This window comes from Bidens hawaiensis, unplaced genomic scaffold (genome assembly GCF_021521415.1).
Source record: "Bidens hawaiensis isolate Kalapana, Puna unplaced genomic scaffold, B.hawaiensis_p1.1 tig00006604_1, whole genome shotgun sequence".
NCBI classification, from domain to species: domain Eukaryota; kingdom Viridiplantae; phylum Streptophyta; class Magnoliopsida; order Asterales; family Asteraceae; genus Bidens; species Bidens hawaiensis.
Window position 1 is genome coordinate 338468 of NW_027491445.1, and position 18366 is coordinate 356833.

Here is an 18366-nt window from a genome sequence, read left to right on the forward strand (position 1 = left end):
GTGGTTTCCGAGTAGTCACCGTGGGTTTGAGGATGCATCAGAAAAGGTGGGATGATGTTAGGAGTGGATTGATGAATGAGATTGACACAGACGAAGCGTGGTGGAAGTCAATGTTCTAAAAAGAGGGTGATGATTACTATGATATGGTTCGTTCCAAACTAAGCTGGTTCAATACGGTTAGACCGGCACCAGAGAGTCGTTGGTTCCACGTACCCCCTCATGGGCAATCTGGTTGCTCAGGCATATGGGTGTGTGCTAGTTAATCTAAACGTCGGTGACAATGAATCTTATTTTTCGTTGAGACACGATCCTGACATGATTTCGAATCCTCCCGAGAGCATACACCAACTTCCGGATGACGACCCGCGGGGCTGGGGGAGCGTGATCAGCGACGAGCCATTCGAGGTTGGGGATAGGGCCACGAAGGCCAAGATCTCCACCTTTAGGGACATGCTGCATAGGTACGTTTCCAATGTGTATTATATTATATTATATTAGTGTTGTGTTGTGTTATGTTATGTTAAGTTATATTCATATTATACTAGTATCTACATAGACTGATTGCGACGTCTATTACGAGTCGTAATCAGGGCCCGTTGCACTACAACCTCAGTGACTTCTTTTTTTTAGGTGTCTGCTGACCAGCACGGGCTGCAACCTTGCTAGGGGATTTAAAGACTATTTTTTTGGGTATTACCACAGGCAGGTGCGAGGGTCTTTGATGGGTGGCCCATACGTCACCCAGCTTGCGATCTCGTAAGGCCACAGACACCTGGTGGACGGCTTGCCTATCGCATCAAACCCTTCGTGCCCACTGGACCACAGCCGTTGCACCAACATGCACATTGTACATTCGTTCAACGGGCCCAATGACCCTTACGACCGACTGGTGGCCGGGATTGGGGCACGTGCCCCTTACGTCTCGGTGCCTTTAGTCTAGCCTCCCCCACTCGCGGCAGCGGAGGTGGAGATTTTCGATCAGCCTGTCGACGAGGGGGCTGGGGGCGGGGATGCGAATGCTGGTGGTGACGCACCTCCGGATTCGGACGCACATGAGGTATGTTTCATTATATTATCATTTTACAGTTGCTTTTAATTTGTCTATTTATTAAACTTTTTTTATTGTTTTGTTATTAGTCGCCGCCGCAGCACGTCCATGTACATATCGCACGGTGCGTTTGGATCCCGCCACCGACTCCCGGTTACAGGCCGTTGAGGGTCGCTCGCTACGCATGGAGCAGGGGATGCTGCAGATGTCGCGCCCGATTAGCTGGATTGTTAGCTATCTGGGAGCGCATCTAGTTGGAAAGAGATACATCGTCCCCCCCCCCCCCCCCCGGCTCATTTTTTTACCATGAAGCAAGCACATCGGGCGTCAGACGCGGACGGGGTGACGACGTGGAGCCACCGGTTAGGGATCGGGGGCCAGGCGTAGGGCCGATGATGACGTCAACGTCCATGACGCGACATTTAGGGCCCCCGACGGCATAGACTTCGGGGGGTTTATGTAGATTTTTATATTTTGTTTTATTTGTTGTATTTAGTTTTATTTGTACGAACTCGTGGTTTTGTATATCAATCGACTAAGTTTTACATCAGTCGACTCGTATCCTATTTCCGAACAAAAACCCTAAAACAATAGTTTGAAATTCGGAAAAAAGTATAACGCCGTTAAGTCATTTTTAACGAAGGACCATTGGGTGGTAACTTTTTTAAATTTGGGACCGCTAGCGATGATAAAATGAATAGGGATTATTATTGGCCAATACCAATTAATAGGCTTCTGCTGATTGGTCTTAAGTTGGGCTTATGGGTTTGTCTTATGGGTTTGTCATGCCTTATATATACAAGAGAGGATAATTAACGTGATAATAGGCAGCATCATCTTCTCCATTTTTCATCTCTTATTCTTAATGATTGACGGTTACAACTTCCTTCTTCTTTCTGAACGGATTTTGTATTAAGTTCTTGGTCTTCATTAGATAAGTATGATGTTAGTCTTTGTTTGAATGGTTAGATGTTGTTCTTTGGGTTAGTATTTAGTATTTCTACGATTAGATTGATTCTTGTTTCGTTTTATTTGGATTTGTAAAACTCCAAGAATTGAAATTATGGTTTTGTGACATGGGATTATTAAAATCCAATAAACCAAAATTAAAATACGTCGCGTATAGTCCTATACAGTAGAAAAACCCTTGGTGTGTATAGAATTTCTTCATTTCCTTGTTGGAAATGACGTTTTTACCCTCGAAACTGATGGCAGAATGTGAAAATAAAAGCGACATAGAAGGGCAAAAGGGTACATATGTAGCTATAAAAGGAGGAGTAGAGGCCAAAGTCTGTTTCAAAAAGGGTGAACGAAGCAGAGCAAATTCCGTTATCCATCCATTCATCCACACCAAATAAACAAATATTCAATCTTTTTTCGATCTCTCAATTCTTTAAATCCACAACCCATATCTTCTTCGATTCCCCAGATTTCTTGTTTCTTTTCTTCTTCGATCCACGAATCTCATTTCTAGGGTTTTTTTTCATCAGCCATGGTTTACGATTCGATCGCCAATGCTTTGATCCCCACCGCCGGTTCAAATCCGAAAGAATTCGCCAAGAAAAAGCGGGTACATTGATTTTATTGTCTTTAATTTTGTGGGTTTTCGTTTGATTGATGAATTGATTCTGTTTTGTTGTGTTTTGAATTTTTTATTTGATTTTTCATGTGGGTTTTGAAGGTTAATCGGACTGCCAAATTGAAGCAGTGCAAGCTTGATGTTCGTCGCGAACAGTGGCTTTCTCAAGGTGAGTTTTTTATTTTAATTTCTAGGGTTTGTTTTTGGGTTTTTAGATTGTTTCGATTCAATTAGTGGTTACTATTAATTTGTTGTTACGATTTAATTTGAATTGGTTGTTTGATTTGTTTTCAGTGAAGAACAAGGGTTTTAAGGAGGGAAACCGAGGGGGTGGGCGTGCGAAATCGCCTGCGTCCGACATGCAGGCTGTGAACGAAGGGGAAAACCGAGGGATGGCGAAATTGGTGATTAATAATCCCGGTGGTGGTGAAGAGAATCATTACAGTGATTGGGAGTCGCCGTCGAACAGCCCGACCAGTCACACCAGTAGTTTAGCGAGTAACCGTTCGGTTACGAATTTCACTGGTGGGAGTAGTAGCAGGAGCAGCAGCAGTAGCAGTGGCGGATGTTATTCGGAAAGCATGACTGAAGAGGATGACGGTGATGACGGGTGTTTGGATGATTGGGAAGCAATCGCTGATGCTTTAGCGGCGGATGAGATTAAGACCAACCATAACGACCATAACACTAATCTGGAGCCTGAAATCCGTAACTTGGAGTCTGTGGAGACGATGAAAGACGAGATCAAAACTGATCACAACGTCAATCATCGAGCGTGGAGACCGGATGATGCTTTTCGTCCGCAAGGCCTTCCAAATCTGCTTAAACAGAACAGTTTCCCGATGAATTCAAACACTGCATGGGGTTTCAAGAATGTCGGGTTTACACCGACTGCATGTCCAATATGCTGTGAAGATCTTGATTTGACGGATTCAAGCTTTCTTCCGTGCCCGTGTGGTTACAGGCTCTGTCTTTTCTGTTACAAACGGATTGCTGAAGATAACGGTAGGTGTCCAGGGTGCAGGAAGCAGTATGAGCCGTTTGAGCAGGGGATTGCGAGTTTTAAACTGGCTCGTTCTTACAGTATGATCGCGAGGCGTTAGGTTGGGTATGTGGGGTTGGTTTGAAGTGTGTGTTTTGAATGTTAGAAACTGATATTAGTTTTAGGTAATGTGCTAGTGTTTGGGAAATATGTTCTTGTGAGTTTGTTGGATGTTGGTATGTGAATACATAAGGGCATATATAAATCAAATACATCGTCGTCATTTCAACTGCTTTGAATGCTGTCTTGTAGGCATTTCTATAAACTTTCTTGAGTTGATGGTTACTAGTATATCGAGTGTTTATGTATCCTCTATGTGTTAATAAGTTTATTAGCATATGAAACAATAACATGGCAATGCTTGCTGAGTGACTTGTGACTCGGTTGGATCTTTTATTTCCATTAAACTAATTGTCATTGATATTGATATCTTAACCTGCTGGTCATGGTTCTCATTTCTTGTGACATCTATTGGGATGCTTATTTAGCAGCATCTTATTATATCCACTCGGTTTTTAAGTTTATAATGTGGGATGCTTTCTGGCCTGCGGATCTTCTTACATGTGTTTGCAGGTGTGGAGAATGATCGTTACGAGGATGCTTGCTGGACTCCGATAAAGAATGAGTATCACTCATCTGTAAGTTTTTGAGGTAAGAATGCTAAGCCCGCTGTTTCTTTAGGATTTTGTAAGAGAGAATGTGAGGTAGACGTGAATTGGTTTTTAGGATTTCATGAGATAGCGTGTGAGGTGGACTAGAATTGGTCTAAAAGTATACTGCTAAATGCATCATGGGTCATTTTGAATGATCACTTTAGTTTAATCAGCTTTATATCTATATTTCTGTTAATAGCATCTTCCCGTGTTCTGTTTCACATGATTTTTTATTGTTTGATGACAATTGTGGAATTAACCCTTACTAATCATCCGATTGAAGAATTGGGTTTACAAATCAGATCGGTTTGACTTGGGTCAACGCTATTAGCATTATGATCAGCATTATTATCGATAAATACATTACGTTAAATAACTAAATATATAAAACAACATTTGAAGAGAGAGTATCTACATGGTGTTTAAGCTTGGATCTATGATTGTTCTTAGGGTCTTAATAGGGTTTTAGTTATCGTTTGGGAGTTGATATTCATTTGTTATTTCTCATCATATTTTCACTTTTGAACTTCATTTTCCATGCTCTGGACATCCTGTTTAATCCGTAAGGGTGTCGCTCACCAACAGAGGTGTCTCAAGCTTCGATTTATATCTGATATCGTTGATTAGCATGTGTACTGACAAGGTCATGTGAGGTTTCTGGTAATGGATTCATAGGTTACCATACAAAAATGGTTCACGCATGTTAGCAACAAGATTCTCATGCTTGATTTAAAGCAAGCTTCATAGTAGATTTCTATCACCGTGTTCTATAAAATTGCAGATTTTGTCACATATCCTCAATGGTCTTTTGTTCGGTTAGGTTTGGTTTAGTCATTTCGATATCTTTGTTCATCTTTCCAGCTTCTTTCCACAGCTAATAGGCACAAGTTCGCGGCTGTGATCCACAAGAACATTGATTTAGTTTGGTTCAAAAACCGGAAAAGTAATATCAAGAAGGTGGGTTGAGTAATAGTTCTAGACATGTTGATTGTGTTGATCTAAAACTCTCTTGAATTTTAAAATTTTTATTATTATAAGAATAGCAAGTTATTCTAAGATATGTCGATTGCATATGCGATCAAAAATTGATTTGAATTGATCCTTTGCTCTTGAATTGAAACGAAGAATTGATCTGAAGTATGTTGTTTCATTGGTCACATATGTTTTTTGGTTTATCAATGTTAGGATAGTACTTCAGTGTCAGCGACTAATAATATGCACGTTGAGTGAAGTTAAGTTTTGAGTTCAAACCAATTTGAAATGTCTTTTTTACAAGTCTAGAATTGTTTTAAGAACTGGCCCGCAGACTTTGGCAAGTAAACACCCTCGGGACTCCGATTCGATAGTGTCTTAAAATAGTTTGCAACCAACATTAGTGTCACTGAAAACAGATTACAATCAGCATTAGTATGGCACATTGATGCATTAAAATACGGGTGCAAATGGAATAAAATGAAAAGCACAGAATAAAAAGGTAGCAGACTTATGCAGTTATGCGGGTGGTCACTTTCTTACATGTTGAACATTAGGGGTGTTTGGGATTTCTTATGAAAGCTTCTTGTAACTTTTCAATAAGCTAATAAGTTAGAAAAGTGTATCTTATTAACTTTTCTCTTTTACATCAAAAACAATCCCAAACACCTTATTCTTTTTTAAAAAGTTAATAAGTTATAAGTTGATAAAAATAAGCAATCCCAAACACCCCTTTAGTATGCGTTCTTGTTACCAACGTTTAATTTATGTTTTATACTAAAACTCTCAAAACCCAACAACCCAAAATTAATATGCGTTCTTGTTACCAACTGTCAAGTGTATTTAAATTTGGGTATTGGTGATTGGTAGGCCTAATGGCGTACCACAGAGTCAAAAATAAAACAAGATTTACACTCAGGACGGATACTCGTGCATGTGATTAATAAAACAAGATTTACACTTTCAGGTAGCGTGTGGTATAAGATGATATATAACTGAAACCTATACCCATTCATCCGAAATATTTTTATTTTCAACTTAACCTCTGTCTAGTAATATTATGATAGCTTTATTATGTGGAAAATGAACGTTTCTATTCCAATATATTTGATGAATGATGATATTATTTACACCGTCTGTGATGAGAATGAACTTTACATATTTTAGCCATTTAAAAAATTCTGGTTATATGATGGAATGCATATAATTTTTAATATTTTAATTTGTTGAAGCTGTTAAAAACATAAAATTATATAATAATTAATGGTAAAAATAAGAAATGTATTTGGAAATCACGCTAGTATTTTTAAATACGCTATTAGGCAAACCCAATGCTTCACGGTAATTACCCTCAAACGTTGTATTGCCATCCTAATAACTTAACAACACACATTCGACCACTTTTTTCTTTTTTTTTTTAAGTTGTCAAAGATCAAAATTAGAACCGGGCGATTACAGGCCGGATCGAGTATACCAGGCTACGTTGATTAAGCATATTCCAATTTGTTTCCAATCTTAGTCACCATGAGAATTTGGGTTAGGTCTAGTTTGTGATAGGTTATGCATAGAAAGATACAAATTATGTTTGTCCTGTCTTATATTTGGATTGCACATGTATTATAAGTTAGTGATGAATTGAAATGCATTATCATGAATAATTCATATTCAGCCATGGCCCAACTAGAGACCAACCAAACACGGAAAGATTGATACTGATCCATTCTATATCGGTCCGGTCTTTAGTTTTGATTTTCAAGAAATTTTATATTTAGGTTTGGTTTATCAATATTTTACATTTAATTTGCTCTATGATACTGTAAAATCTTGTTTATAGTGTTTGCTAAACGAACCACATTTGTTAAAAGTATAAAGAAAAAAAATTGGCACAACCTACATTGTAGCTCACTTGGTTTGGGCTTGTTGAGGTGAAGTGGGTGGAGATGGGGTTCGGTCATGGTAATCAGGTTCTGGGGACTGGTCGGTTTTACGAGTTCTTGTTCGGCCCATAAGTTGGATCAGGTTTTAAGGATGGAGTTTTTCAAATGTTGTAGATCCGAGAGCTTCATCGGTTTCAATATGAATTCTTGAGCTCCCTCATCTAAACATCTGTTTTTATCACAACAAAAAATACACGTGTTAAAAATGGCCTAATCATATACTCATTCACAAAGGAATTTATAGAGGTAGGGTAGTAAAATGACCCGCAAGCCCAAGAAAGATATATGCAGATCACCAATAACACCCGCGGGTCATTAATAATACCCGCAAGAATGATCCGCTAACCACAAAGAGCCCCACATGAGGAAGAAACAATGAAGAGTTCTTAGTTGGCAAGGAAGAGCAGTTGTAACAATATAATTCTAGAAGACTGCCTAAACAGTCCTTGTCAAGGACGTTTCCCCTTTACAAAGAATACAAGGGAGGACAGCCAATGGGAAAAAGACAACAACCATGCACATGGCCAGCCTGTCACATCCTATAAAGGTGCGACACGTGTCTATTCAGGTAGAAAAGAATATTTTAGATAGTGACAACTCTACCAATCACCTTCCCCCATCCTCCGGCTATAAATACCTTCATCACCATCATGAGGTACTCATTCACTCTTCATATAATACATCAATCACTCTGTACTTTCTCTCCTTACAGAACAGTACTTATTCTCATGCCGGAGGGTGGTTACGGGAAGACCCCCCCTCTTGTCCTTCCCGTAACGAGACTCACGGCTGTCTGTTTTTGTAGGAATTCACCAGAAGTTAGCTTAAGATCTTAGTTAGTATCATTCTAGATTTGGTCCATACTCGTACTAGGTGGAAATACATATTCGATTCCCACTGAATTAGATCCGTGTTTCTTCAGAATTTTAAAAAGTGAATGATATTTCTCGGTCATTCACACAAGTATAATTGTGAAATGATCTTTTACTCTTTCATTTCTTAGTAACCTTAAAAACTGGTAAAAATATCTGAATTTAAGGGATAACTAAGATACATACCTGGGTAAGCGATTGATTAAAAGAAAAAAAAGGGAGCAAATTATGTTTTTGGTTCGTGTGGTTTAACCTATTTAAATCTTCTGGTCCAAAAATGGAATCGGTTTGTATACGAGCCGACCACGGGCAAAGGAGCGCTCACTCAATTTGTTTAAAATTGGTTAGACTAGTCGCTATGGGCGCCATGGACGGGGGAGAAGGGCGCGGTGGGGCTGCAAACACCGCCGAGGGGCGCCGATAGGCGGGGCGCGGAGGGGGGAAAGGTGGAGGGGAAGATGGGCGCGGAAGGGGGGTGAGGTGGGGGGGCCCACCACCAATGGTCACTTTTTTAGCCGTTAAAAAAAATTAAATAATATAAAATACTATATATATATACCATTCACCCAATCTCTACAAACATCCCATTCTCCTATTTAAACTTTATAAAACTTTCTCTCTAAATATGTCTTCCGACTCATCTTTCACACCCGACTTCCAGCCCGATATCGACGATATTTCCAATTCGGATTCAGAGGATGAAGCGATATTTAGTGTCGTTCTAGAGGTTGCCCAACTCGTAGTCCAGCATTGCGAAAGCTCACAACCACTAAAAAGACGGCATCATCTTCAACGGGATCGCATAGGTGCGCATGACCGGTTGATGAAAGATTATTTTTCGCCGGACGCAACTTTTGATTTGGAACGATTTCGGCGCCGTTTTCGGATGAGTCGCCAACTATTTTTACAAATAGTTAGTGATTTAGAAAGCGTTTATGCATTCTTCCAACAACGGGCGGACGCAAGAGGTAAACCGGGATATTCAACAACGCAAAAATGCACGGCGGCAATTCGTCAACTAGCGTACGGCGACGCCATGAAAGAGTACTTACAGATGTCGGAGACATTGGCTCGTTAAGCGCTTCACACATTCTGCGAATGTGAGTATTAATATTCTAATTATTCATTTCAAAACCGTAACATTTTAAGCATGAATTTCATAAAATTTGTTAAACTTAGGTATTCCACAACTATATGTCATAAAAAATATTTGAGGAGGCCGACTCAAAGCGACGTACAAAAAGTATACGAGGTGCATCATCAAATACACGGTTTTCGCGGGATGCTTGGTAGTCTCGATTGCATGCATTGGGAATGGGAAGCCTGTCCTGTTGCTTGGCAAGGTCAATATCATCGGGGTGATCATGATGGCCCAACAGTTATTCTTTCAGGTAGCATCATTTGATCTTTGGATATGGCATGCGTTTTTTGAGATGCCATGTGCAAACAATGATGTAGCTGTGGTTAACGCGTCCCCTATTTTTGACCGTCTCACAGACGGAGTCTCGCTCGACATCTCATTTTCCACGAACGATGTCAACTACGAATACGGATATTATCTAGTCGACGGTATTTATCTGGAGTGGGCCATGTTAGTTCTTAGCTTTACGTGCCCGACTGACGAAAAATGTCAGTATTTCAAGAAAAAACACGAGTCGGCAAAAATAGACATAAAAAGGGCATTCGGTATATTAAAGAAACGTTGGTCTATCATTAGACAACCGGCTCGTTTTTTACAAATGGATAAGTTAAGAAACATAATGTACACTTGCATTATCTTGCATAATATGATATTGCAGAACTCGGGTAGAGCAATTTGCCAAGGCGAGTACAACGATGAGCCAGAGCCGATTTGTACACTAAACGAAGATGAGAAACTTGCTAATTTATTAAAAACACGAAAAAGGGAAACGAATTTCAGCCTTCAATCAAATTTGGTTGAACATCTTTGGAGTAATAAGCAAGATGACGGCGAGGACGGCGACTAAAAATAGCTTTAATTTTTTTATAGTTTTTTTATTTAATTTATTTTGTATTTTAGTATTATTGTATTTTTTTGATTATTGTATTATATATTATTGTATTGGTTTTTTTTTAAAAAAAAAGAGAGAAAAGGTTGGGCTTCGAAACCCCCTCACCATAGAGGGGCATTATGCCCTGAGGTTTCGATGCCCTCAGTGCCCACGTGACGCAGACGTGGCACTCTGAAGGGCCTTCGAAGCCCCCCACCATAACACGCAGTCTTATAGTTGTATAATATGTGAAATCAAAATTTTATTTAATATAGTTTTAATAGTGAATAATAAAAATAATATTTATTATATAGTTTTTAATAGTTAATCATAATAATAACAATAATAATAATAATATAAGGATAATTATTATATGACTAATAAAAAGGGAAAATTCCCAAAACAGTTTATTCTAGAGAGAGAATCTCCAAAATAGTCCAAAAATCTTGAGTATTCCCCAAATAATTTGGACCGAGGAGACACATTAAGATAAGATCTTTATTATAATGGAGCATGCCAAACTTTTAAAAATATTGAGAGAGCAGACCAAATATTGAATAATGTTGATGGAAAAGGCCAAATTTTTGAAAATATGTGGGAGCAAGCCATATTTTTTTTTGTTAACTTTTCTTCTTAAAAAACGGCCTTCCTAGACAGTATTTTTATGTTTCCTACCTTGTCCGTACAAATTTTCAAAATCTTGGGAAATGTCCCTTTTTAATATCGTCTTGGGAGACTCATTTAAAAGAAATTTGTTCTAAGGAGACGAGATTTTTTTCTTCAAAATCATTATCTTCATCTTCCATTCTTCATGTTATATATATGGGATGGTTCAGGCGAGAAATGATAATACTGTGAGAAATACGAGAAATGAATATAAGTCACTAGTTTTATTTTAGATTTTAAATGTTTAAAGATAAATAAATAAAGTATAAATGCATTCTCTCTTTTCAATTAATATAACTAATAAACCATAAAAGCTATCTATTCAATTAAAATAACTAACCAAATTATTATAATTGGAAAATATTAAGAATTCATTTATTTTTATAACTTATTTTTTCTCTCTTGAATTTTTATCATACACAAGTACAATTTAATCATACATTAAAATTTATTTCTATCTAAAACCAATTTCTTCCAACTTAATACATAAATATTCATCAACACGTAGTTACATTGTGATGAATAGTACAAAAACTATCTTACACGTGCTTGCATTAAATATCAACAAAAAAATATACAACCTACACAAAAACATATAACCAACACTTGTTTTAAGAATAAGAAAACATATAACTTACACACGAAAAACATATAACCTACACACAAAATTCAGCATCAATAAAATACATACGCACATGAAAACGTATAACCTACACACGAAAAACATATAACATACACACAAAAAATTTATCATACACAAATACAATTTAATCATACATTAAAATTTCTTTCTATCCAAAACCAATTTCTTCCGACTCAATATATTAATTGTTTTGGTCAAAAATTGACAATAGTGATTTTGTAACCAATTTAGTAAATCGGGACTAGGTGCTTGTAAAATATGTTTGAACACAGAGATTTGTTGCGAGGAAAAACCCTGCTATCCTTAGGATAACAAGAAAAAAACCCGGGTGGTGAAAACTATCACCACCGGTTTATTAATAATAAAGGTGATTACAAGTGTGGAGCTCAAACTTGATCGTGATTACAGAGAATGCGAGTACTAGTAAGTTCTCTAGTGCTAGAGTGTGTGTTATGATCAATGTTTAGAGATCTATTTATAATAAACAAAGTCTAACAACTATTGCCTATAATTTAGGAAACTTTTGGACTAAATCTAATTAGCCGTTAATCTCTCAATCAACACATTTCCTTTTCTGCCACGATCTATCAACTGAAAGCGTGAGCCTCCGGGAGATCAAGCAACGGTCTTTGACCTGGTAAACATCGAAAGTAGAAAATATTGTGTTAGTTGTATAACGTAATTGGGATACCTGTTACCTTGGAGGATACCGCATCCTGGATTCATTCTGAATATAATCTTTGCTGAGGATACTGAAAATCTGTGCCCTAACAATTGTCCCCAAATTTTATCGGCTGTAGAAATGCATTACAGCTGTAAACTTTTTGAAATTTGAATTTTAAATCTTGCGCGATGGATCTTTAGTGCACGTGTCAGCCGTTTGATAACTCGCCAAACCCTAGGCCGTCCTTATAATTACTCAGATAAATAACATATCCATCAATCATCTCTTCTATCCAGGTAACTTCTCTATTTTATTTCTTCTTTATCTTCACGAAATCATGAGTCCAAAGCTTTTACCTTCTGGTATTGAGGATTTTGTGCCTCAGAATCTCCTCGCAAGCCCTGCGAACGAGATATGTACTTTTGGCAACACCGATATCACGAATCTTCGATCTCGGGGTTGTTTTCCTGCTGGAACTGTTTTCAGACCATTTGATGTTTCTCTTTCTTCTTATTTTGTTTCAAAAACCTGGATTTGTTTTCCGTTTTTGCCGTTCAAAATCAGTTTTTCCTACCCATTTCCTGCCTTTACCACCGAGTTCTTTTCCAGAACTTGTCTTAGTTATGCCCAAACCATGCCCATGGTTTAGAGGACCTTGTTCATTTTGGAGAGATTAATCGCCGACCACGCTCTTGACTTTACCCTTTCTGAGCTTGCTTCAGTATATGATCTTCGTAGCCACGGATCTTCAAGATATCTTTTTAAAACCAAATCCGGCCGAACCCCACTTATCTTGAAAAATACCCAGAATAACGATCAGTGGAAGAGACAATTTTTCTTTGTTAGGAGAGATTCTCTCCCACAGCCTGATATTCTTCCTTATTTCTGGGTTTCCAAAAGTAGGATACTTTATTCTGAATGTATATGCTATTATCTTTGTAACTGATATTTGTGTTTTTTGCAGCTTTGAAGTTCTTCAAGATTGCCCCTCCCACCAGAGAAACCGAGGATAAGCTTGCCTCTTTCTTTCTCATTGAAGAGGAAGAGAGAACGTTTTATTTTCAGTCAAGCTTTCAAGAACCATCTCCGTCCGCGAGTTCCATTATGTCTGGTAAGATATATTCGAGATGTTAGTAGGATTTTTAAGGACCAGAGATACTAACCTATGTACTCGTAGGCAAGTCTGCTCCTGCTTTTGCTCTTGAAGATATTGACAGCATAGTATCCACCCGAAGCACTATCAAGAAGGAACCCGTTTCCAGCTCTATCCCTCGTCCAGAAGGCAGCCGAGCGAAAGGTTCTAAGAAATGGAAGAGTCAAGAGACCAGCGAATCCATTCCTGTACACGACGTTGATTTCCACGATGCCGTGAATAAGACTCAGCAGGTATCTTTTCAGTTTGTCATGATCTCCTATATCTTGAGGATAATTTATATTGAGGATTCTTTTATCCTTGTAGGGCCTTGAGTATCTTTCCTCCCGGTTTGCTGCCATGAGCCTTGAACTCCATGAAGCCCATACTCATATCTCTGAACTGATGAAGATAGGGGTCACAAAGACCAGTCTTCTTGATAAGAAGACCAAAGAGCTGGACGACATGAAACTGGAGCTGTCACTGGCCAAGAAGGAACTGGTCCATCAAGAGGCTGAATATGCTTGGTAAAGGTTTATGAGGCTATGGAGGGGGCAAAAAAGTCTGTTGCTGTTTCAGTATTCCAATCCCGGCTCAGGATGGCTAAAGAAGCAAAGGAAGCTGGTCTGGACAATCCCTTTTGGGATGTAGCTGGTTGGGAAAGGGTCTTGGCTGAGCTGAATAGGGAAGCGGTGGAGGAGGTTGGTCCGAGCGGAGCGGAGAAGGTTGCGAAGGAGGCAATGGATGTGGCGATCAAGGGAGCGGTGAAGGCGGTTGGTGATGAGGTGCAATTGGGCAGTGATGGCAGTAAAGAAAAGGCTTGAGCCCAGTTTTTATGTGTTTGTGGTTTGTTATGGGTTGTAATGGTTGTTGAACAATTTTTATTTTCCTGTCTTGAACAAGTAAGCTTAGGATAATAGGATACATGGGTGGAGGGATCTTGACTTTCCAAGACGAAGCCCATGTTATCTTGACTTTTGAACATATGACAATATTCGGGTGGAGGGATCTTGGCTTTTCAAGACGAAACCCGGGTGTTGCCTTTTAATTTTCTGCACTTATGATTAGTAATAATATAATCTTTTGGCTTTAAGCATTGTGTTTAGTAACTTATAAGTTTTGGTTGGAATATTACATGTGTTTAATTTTCTGAAATAAGTTACTTCGAGAATAGTGTATCTTGAAAACATGTTTCTTGAATATTTATAGTTTCAGAAAAAGTATCTTTTAAGACTTTAAAAATATCCTGAGGATCATATATCCTAAACATAAAATACTTCTACGTTTTTAGAAAACATAATCAAAAGACTTATTGATATAAAATATCTTAAGGATAATATATCCTTGTGTCTTGTGTGAGCTATCACAATCAAACCAAAAGATCATACCTTGAGATATAAATTGAGTGAAAGAACTAAGTGTAAGGAGTACCTTCATGGAGATCATTTATAAATCTAGTTAGCTTACATATGATGTCCCCAATTGTTGAGCTTTTTGAAGTATCATGTTTCTGGAATTTTGCTAAGTCAAAAACAACTTTGTAATATCTCTCCATTTAGTGATTGTTCAACCTTCGATCTGTCAAAACAAAGTTAGATAATCCTGGCGATGAAGCCCATTTACTGGCGATAAAGCCTTTTTACTGGCGACTAGGCCTTTACTTGAGAGGCATGAAAATGTCTAAGCTTGAGATAACACTGGGGAAAGTCCCAAACGTATGGGCATGTCAATGCCAAAACTTGAGATAACATGAAAATGTTATAAACCATAGATAACATGAAAATGTTATAAACCGTATGTGTGACACGTCTGCCACTTATCTTACGGATTCAGTATATAGCCAACAACAAACGGATTATCAGCTGGTCTGGTCCGCCTGCCTCAAACTATATCCGAATCATCGTGCACTCCAGGCGATCGTTAGAAAGGTGAAGACCTTTAAACCTTAAGAGATATCCAAGATATCTTATTCGTGCGCTCCTGGCGTTCGTTAGAAAGGTGAAGACCTTTAAACCTTAGGAGATATCAGGGATATCTAATTCGTGTGTGAGGTGATCAGCCTCTATCTGTTGTGAAGATAACATATCCTTGGGATAACTGCAAAACACTAAACTCTTGATGAGGGGTGGGTGTTGGCCTGGCTAACACCCCTCCGATGCTTAAGTCAGTAAACTTGATAATGAGATAATAAAGTTTAAATAAATAAGAATTTAAATATAGGTTTAGGGAACATACGTTTAGCCTGAAATGTTGAGGATACGAACATACCAGTCAAGGATACTAACAAAAATATGCCTTAAGATGGATAGCATTCCCAGCCCTTGGTGTAGGAATACCTTCCATAGTGATTAACCTGTAGGCCCCTTTTCCTGCTTCTGAATCAATCAAGTAGGGATCTTCCCACTTTGGAGCTAGCTTCCCATCTACTGGGTTAGTGGTATTCTGAAATGCCTTTCTTAACACCAAATCTCCTACTTGGAATCTTCGAATCCGAATATTCTTGTTGTAGGACTTGGCTATCCTTTGTTGATATGTTGCTATCCTGATCTTGGCGAGATCTTTGAGTTCATCAATGGTATCTAGGTCTTCAGTAAGTCTTTGGTTATTGGACTCAGTATCTTGGATGCTGGTTCTTGCTGTGGGGATCACCATCTCTATAGGGATAACGACTTCGGCCCCAAACACCAAAGAGAAAGGTGTTTGTCCCGTTGCATTTTTTGAAGTGGTTCTATCAGCCCAAAGAACAAATGGTAGCTCTTCAGCCCATTTTCCCGTCTTGGATCCTAATTTCTTCTTCAAATTTTTGATGATAATCTTGTTACTTGACTCTGCTTGACCATTGGCTTGCGGATGTACTGGAGTTGAAGTCACCATCTTGATTCCCCAACTTTCACAAAAGCTAGTTGTTCTGTTACCGATGAACTGCGATCCATTGTCGCAAACAATCTCTGCCGGAATACCAAATCTTGTGAGGATATTGCGTTTGATGAATGAGATCACATCCTTTTCTTTAACTTGGACAAATGCCTCGGCTTCGATCCATTTGGAGAAGTAATCAGTCATGACTAGCATAAAGACTTTTCCACCAGGAGCCTTGGGCAGTTTTCCCACAATATCCATTCCCCATTTCATAAATGGCCACGGGGATATGATAGGATATAATGGTTCAGCTGGTTGATGCAAGATGTTGCTGTGTCTTTGACAAGCATCACATTTTCTGGAGAAGTTCATTGCGTCCTTCTTCATTGTTGGCCAGAAGTAACCTGTCCTCAGTATCTTGGATACTAAGGCTCTGCCCCCAGTGTGGTTTACACAATCACCTTCATGTATATCCTTGAGAACTTCTTGTGCTTCTTGATATTCCAAGAATCCTGCAAGTGATTTTCTATACAAAGTATTATTTAGGATAATATACTGGGTTACCTTCATTCGGAAAGCTCTTGGATTTTCTCCTTTTGGAATCTCGTTATCCTGAAGATACCGCATTATGGGATGGGTCCAGGATATTGGATTATCTTCAGGATTCGAAGTCTCCAGGACTTCTTGGTTCTCCTTCGCTGCTGGAGTCAAGATATGCACGATGGGTATCTTAACATCATCTGGTATCTTGAGAGCTGATGCCAAATTTGCTAAGGCATCTGCTTCGGTGTTCTCTTCCCTTGGTACCTGTACTATATCAAATGTTTCGAAACACATAGCTAATTTCTTAACTATTTCTAAATATTTTACTAAGTTTTCTGCATTCACTGCATAAGAGTCATTAAAATGGTTAGCTAATAACAAAGAATCAACACAAACTTGAAGATACCTGACCTTCATATCCTTAGCTAACTGCAAACCAGCTATTAAGGCTTCATATTCAGCCTCATTATTAGTAGTTTGAAATTCACAAGATATAGATAGAGGTATTATGTCCCTCTGTGACGATTTTAGCAGGATACCTAGACCTGTTCCTCTTATGTTGGAGGCACCATCGGTATGCAAAGTCCAACTTTCCTTGATCTCCAGTTGTTGAACTTCCTTTTCTACTTCCTCAAGTGTATCCTGGCTAAAATCAGCCACAAAGTCGGCAAGTGCTTGAGATTTTATGGTTGTCTTTGGTTCATACAAGATATCGTATGCACTAAGCTTCACAGCCCACTTTGCCATCCTACCTGACATTTCTGGTTTTCTCAAAACAGCTTTAATAGGATAGTTAGTTTTTACATGAATAGAATGAGTTTCAAAATAATGTCTTAATTTAGTAGAAGCCATTATAAGTGCTAAAATAAACTTTTCAAGATAAGAATACCTAGATTCAGCATCTATTAGACTTTTACTTACATAATATACTGGATGCTGTTGACCTTTGTGATTTTTGACTAAGACGGCACTTATTGCACTTCCAGAAACAGCTAAGTATAAGGACCATGGTTCACCATCGACCGGCTTCATTAGGAGCGGTGCTGAGGATAAGTATTCCTTCAAGGATACCAATGCTCTTTCTTGCTTCTCTCCCCATTCAAATTTTTTATTCTTCCTCAGGATATCATAGAAGTCTTTACACTTCTCTGAAGATCTTGAGATGAATCTGTTGAGAGTTGCTATTCTACCCGTTAACATTTGGACATCTTTGACATTTCTTGGGGATTTGATATCCAGGATAGCTTTGATCTGCTCAGGGCTTGCTTCTATTCCTCTCTTGGTAACCATATATCCAAGAAACTTTCCTGCTTTGACACCAAAATGACACTTGGCTGGGTTCAGCTTCATGTTATATTCATCCAGGATGTCAAATGCTGTTGCCAAGTCTTTGAGATGATCCTCCGCCTTTCTTGATTTTACCACCATATCGTCTATGTAGACTTCCATCGGGTCCCCCAGTTGGTCTTTGAACATCATGTTAACTAGCCTCTGGTATGTTGCACCTGCATTTTTTAGTCCAAAAGGCATTGCAGTATAACAGTATATACCTGTGGGAGTCATGAAGGCTGTATCTTCCTGATCTAAAGGCTCCATTTGGATTTGTTGAAATCCTGAGGATGCATCCATGAAGGTTAGCAGCTCGTAGCCAGCAGTTGCATCCACCATTGAGTCAATGTGTGGGAGTGGGAATGGGTCTTTTGGACAGGCCTTAATCAGGTCTGTGAAGTCCACACACACTCTC

The 18366-nt window shown here is 38.7% G+C and overlaps 2 protein-coding genes across 2 annotated transcripts; both read left to right on the forward strand.

Annotated features, from left to right (window-relative positions):
• The first annotated feature begins 2504 nt into the window (after positions 1 to 2504).
• On the forward strand, positions 2505 to 4061 carry LOC143633014 (uncharacterized). The gene is made up of 3 exons (XM_077101395.1): positions 2505 to 2618; positions 2730 to 2796; positions 2922 to 4061. Exons 1-3 carry the CDS (start codon positions 2541 to 2543, stop codon positions 3728 to 3730), a joined length of 954 nt encoding a protein of 317 aa, XP_076957510.1. The 5' UTR covers positions 2505 to 2540; the 3' UTR covers positions 3731 to 4061.
• Positions 4062 to 9470: 5409 nt separating this feature from the next.
• On the forward strand, positions 9471 to 10091 carry LOC143633025 (uncharacterized). Its single transcript, XM_077101404.1, has 2 exons — positions 9471 to 9782; positions 9903 to 10091. The coding sequence occupies exons 1-2, from the start codon at positions 9471 to 9473 to the stop codon at positions 10089 to 10091; spliced, it is 501 nt and encodes a 166-aa protein (XP_076957519.1).
• The last annotated feature ends 8275 nt before the right edge of the window (positions 10092 to 18366 follow it).

Coding starts and splice junctions, on each gene's coding strand:
- LOC143633025 (XM_077101404.1), top strand. CDS start 9,471: ATGGCCCAACAGTTATTCTTTCAGGTAGCATCATTTGATCTTTGGATA. Junction 9,783..9,902: donor CAAAAATAGACATAAAAAGG/GCATTCGGTATA, acceptor ATGATATTGCAG/AACTCGGGTAGAGCAATTTG.
- LOC143633014 (XM_077101395.1), top strand. CDS start 2,541: ATGGTTTACGATTCGATCGCCAATGCTTTGATCCCCACCGCCGGTTCA. Junction 2,619..2,729: donor AATTCGCCAAGAAAAAGCGG/GTACATTGATTT, acceptor TGGGTTTTGAAG/GTTAATCGGACTGCCAAATT. Junction 2,797..2,921: donor CGAACAGTGGCTTTCTCAAG/GTGAGTTTTTTA, acceptor ATTTGTTTTCAG/TGAAGAACAAGGGTTTTAAG.